This window comes from Oncorhynchus kisutch, linkage group LG17, assembly GCF_002021735.2.
Source record: "Oncorhynchus kisutch isolate 150728-3 linkage group LG17, Okis_V2, whole genome shotgun sequence".
NCBI classification, from domain to species: domain Eukaryota; kingdom Metazoa; phylum Chordata; class Actinopteri; order Salmoniformes; family Salmonidae; genus Oncorhynchus; species Oncorhynchus kisutch.
In genome coordinates, this window is record NC_034190.2 from 2,462,846 (window position 1) to 2,467,217 (window position 4,372).

General features: G+C 54.0%; 1 protein-coding gene across 1 annotated transcript; it reads right to left on the bottom strand.

Moving 5' to 3' along the window:
• Window positions 1-1,650: 1,650 nt before the first annotated feature.
• LOC116354465 (leucine-rich repeat extensin-like protein 5) lies at window positions 1,651-2,400 on the bottom strand. Its single transcript, XM_031794930.1, has one exon. The coding sequence runs from the start codon at window positions 2,398-2,400 to the stop codon at window positions 1,651-1,653; it is 750 nt and encodes a 249-aa protein (XP_031650790.1).
• Between the last annotated feature and the right edge of the window lie 1,972 nt (window positions 2,401-4,372).

Here is a 4,372-nt window from a genome sequence, read left to right on the forward strand (position 1 = left end):
GGGGTGGGCTTACAGTCAGTGTAGTAGTGTGTGTGTAGAGGAGTGGGGGGGTGGGCTTACAGTCAGTGTAGTAGTGTGTGTGTAGAGGAGTGGGGGGTGGGCTTACATTCAGTGTAGTAGTGTGTGTGTAGAGGAGTGGGGGGTGGGCTTACAGTCAGCCCCACAGAGCGATTCCACCCCGTTACCAAAAGGGCAATTCTCTAGTAGACAGTGTTCTCTAGTAGACAGTGTTCTCTAGTAGACAGTGTTCTCTAGTAGACAGTGTTCTCTAGTAGACAGTGTTCTCTAGTAGACAGTGTTCTATAGTAGACAGTGTTCTATAGTAGACAGTGTTCTATAGTAGACAGTGTTCTATAGTAGACAGTGTTCTATAGTAGACAGGCCATAACAGACAGGAGCCAGACAGGCCACAACAGACAGGATCCAGACAGGGCCCAACAGACAGGATTCAGACAGGCCCCAGCAGACAGGATCCAGACAGGCCACAGCAGACAGGATCCAGACAGGCCACAGTAGACAGGAGCCAGACAGGCCACAGCAGACAGGATCCAGACAGGCCACAGTAGACAGGAGCCAGACAGGCCACAGCAGACAGGATCCAGACAGGCCACAGTAGACAGGAGCCAGACAGGCCACAGCAGACAGGATCCAGACAGGCCCCAGCAGACAGGATCCAGACAGGCCACAGTAGACAGGAGCCAGACAGGCCACAGCAGACAGGATCCAGACAGGCCCTAGCAGACTTATTTCAGTGTGTGGCTTGCATCCTCCCCCCCCTCCCCCCCCCCCCACACACACACACACACCACGTTACACCTCTTCAGCTATCATCTCCTCTCTCCTGCCTCACAGACATTGACTTGCTGTCAATCCATTTGAACTGAGAGAGAGAGAGAGAGAGAGAGAAGAAATTTGTCAGGAAGGGCAAAGGGAAGGTGTGTGAGTGGAGAGGGAGGACATGAAGAGGAGAGAGAGAGAGTTAGATTTTGTTAAAAAGGAGATAGGTGTAAAATGATCTCTCAGGCTTCAAAAGGATGACATTTAAAGACCAGAGTACAGAGAGCGTACATCCTGGAGCGCGTGACTCTGTGGGTATATGTCTCACAGATGCAAAGAGCAGCACTGAATCTTTCACATTCAGCATGTTTTGGGAAACTCAGAAACACCTCCAGAAACACTGTACCTCTTGGTCAATCTGCCTGTAAAACTCAGAAACACCTCCAAAACACCGTACCTCTTGGTCAATCTGCCTGTAAAACTCAGAAACACCTCCAATAACACTGTACCTCTTGGTCAATCTGCCTGTAAAACTCAGAAACACCTCCAATAACACTGTACCTCTTGGTCAATCTGCCTGTAAAACTCAGAAACACCTCCAATAACACTGTACCTCTTGGTCAATCTGCCTGTAAAACTCAGAAACACCTCCAATAACACTGTACCTCTTGGTCAATCTGCCTGTAAAACTCAGAAACACCTCCAATAACACTCTACCCCTCTTGGTCAATCTGCCTGTAAAACTCAGAAACACCTCCAGAAACACCGTACCTCTTGGTCAATCTGCCTGTAAAACTCAGAATCGGGGGCAACGGAACCAAACCGCGGAACAGTATCGAACATTCTAATTCCATGTGACAATTACAAACAGTCCTATTCTAACCCATGAGGAGGTTGCCTTGGTATGCTGCCACATACCACAGGCTTTGTAGAGCAGATGGACAATATGATGGACCAGGTTACATCCAGGCCTCCAACCTGCCTCTCCACCTTTGTGCCACTCAACACTTTTCCAGGGAGAGAGTCAGCCTCCCATCTCTGCACTGTGGGGGGTGGGGGGAACTGAGAGCTTGGCATTGCAGGTCTGGAGGGTACTGAGGGCTTGGCAAAAGGGGTGTGGAGGGTACTGAGGGCTTGGCAAAGGGGTGTGGAGGGTACTGAGGGCTTGGCAAAGGGGTGTGGAGAGTAATGAGGGCTTGGCATAGGGGTGTGGAGGGTACTGAGGGGCTTGGTATAGGGGTGTGGAGGGTACTGAGGGCTTGGTATAGGGGTGTGGAGGGTACTGAGGGCTTGGTATAGGGGTGTGGAGGGTACTGAGGGCTTGGCATAGGGGTGTGGAGGGTACTGAGGGCTTGGTATAGGGGTGTGGAGGGTACTGAGGGCTTGGCATAGGGGTGTGGAGGGTACTGAGGGCTTGGTATAGGGGTGTGGAGGGTACTGAGGGCTTGGCATAGGGGTGTGGAGGGTACTGAGGGCTTGGTATAGGGGTGTGGAGGGTACTGAGGGCTTGGCATAGGGGTGTGGAGGGTACTGAGGGCTTGGTATAGGGGTGTGGAGGGTACTGAGGGCTTGGTATAGGGGTGTGGAGAGATAGAAAGAAGGAAAGATGAACATGACCGTCATGCTTTTTAATCACTAAATAACCACACACTTTAATCTTACATCTTTCTGAAAGCTCCCCTTTCCTCATCTCTCTCTCTCTCTCTCTCTCTCTCTCTCTCTCTCTCCCTCTCTCTCCCTCCCCATCTCTCTCCCTCTCTCTCTCTCCCTCTCTCTCTCCCTCCTCATCTCTCTCCCTCTCTCTCCCTCCTCATCTCTCTCTCTCTCTCTCCCTTCCCATCTCTCTCCCTCTCTCTCCCTCCCCATCTCTCTCCCTCTCTCTCCCTCCCCATCTCTCTCCCTCTCTCTCCCTCCCCATCTCTCTCCCTCTCTCTCCCTCCCCATCTCTCCCTCCCCATCTCTCTCCCTCTCTCTCCCTCCCCATCTCTCTCCCTCTCTCTCCCTTCCCATCTCTCTCCCTCTCTCTCCCTCCCCATCTCTCAACCTCCTTCTCCCTCCCCATCTCTCTCCCTCTCCATCTCTCAACCTCCTTCTCCCTCCCCATCTCTCTCCCTCTCTCTCCCTCCCCATCTCTCTCCCTCTCCCTCCCTCCCCATCTCTCTCCCTCTCTCTCCCTCCCCATCTCTCTCCCCTCTCTCTCCCTCCCCATCTCTCTCCCTCTCTCTCCCTCCCCCTCTCTCTCCCTCCCCATCTCTCAACCTCCTTCTCCCTCCCCATCTCTCTCCCTCTCCATCTCTCAACCTCCTTCTCCCTCTCTCTCTCCCTCTCCCTCTCTCTCTCCCTCTCCATCTCTCTATCTCTCTCCCTCTTTCTCCCTCCCCATCTCTCTCTTTTGCTCTCTCTCCCTCCCCATCTCTCAACCTCTCTCTCTCTCTCCCTCTCTCTATCTCTCTCCCTCTTTCTCCCTCCCCATCTCTCTCTTTTACTCTCTCTCCCTCCCCATCTCTCTCTCACTCTCTCTCCCTCCCCCATCTCTCTCCGTCCCCATCTCTCCCTCCCCATCTCTCTCTCTCCCTCCCCATCTCTCTCACTCTCTCTCCCTGGCCATCTCTCTCTCTCTCTCCCTCCACATCTCTCTCTCTCTCCCCACATCTCTTTCTCTCATTCTTCCTCCTCCTCTCCCTTCCATCTTCATGCCTAACCCTCCCCCTCTCTCCCCATGGTATGACTTGGCAGGACATCTGATGTGTCATTCTTGATTCTTCAGTGAGAAGAGGAGCCTGGAGAGGAGAAGCGGGGCGAAGGGAGGAGAGGTGAGGAGAAGAGAGAAACAGTGATAGTGCCGGGGGACAGGGTTTAGACCCTAGTTCATAGAGGACAAAACACTCTGCAAGACCTTAACCTTAACTCCCTCATCCCTCCTTCCCATTCCCTCCCCTTTGCTCCCCCCTCCTCTCCCTCATCCCTCTCTCCATCCCTCCCCTTTGCTCCCTCCCCTTTGCTCCCTCCCTCCCTCCCTCCCCTTTGTTCCTTCCCTCCCTCCCTGCCTCCCTCCCCGCCTCCCTCCCCTTTGCTCCCTCCCCTTTGCTCCCTCCCTCCTCTCCTCTCCTCTCCTCTCCTCTCCTCTCCTCTCCTCTCCTCTCCTCTCCTCTCCTCTCCTCTCCTCTCCTCTCCTCTCCTCTCCTCTCCTCTCCTCTCCTCTCCTCTCCTCTCCTCTCCTCTCCTCTCCTCTCCTCTCCTCTCCTCTCCCTCCCTCCCTCCCTCCTCTCCTCTCCTATCCTCTCCCTCCCTCCATCCACCACCCCTCCCTCCCTCCCTCCTCTCCCTCCCTCCATCCACCCCCCACTCCCCCCTCCCTCCCTCCATCCCTCCTCTCCCTCCCTCCACCCCCCCCCCCCTCCCCCCTCCCTCCCTCCATCCTCTCCCTCCCTCCATCCCGCCTTCCCTTTCTGTCCAATAGTGCAGCAGTTGTTAATTATCCGTATTGTGACAGCGTGTTGTTTCTCTCTGTAATGATAATTGTTTTCTGTCCTTTGTACTGTAGTTCACAGCAGCAACTCTCCAAACAGATATTTGAGTTGATTTATTGTGACTT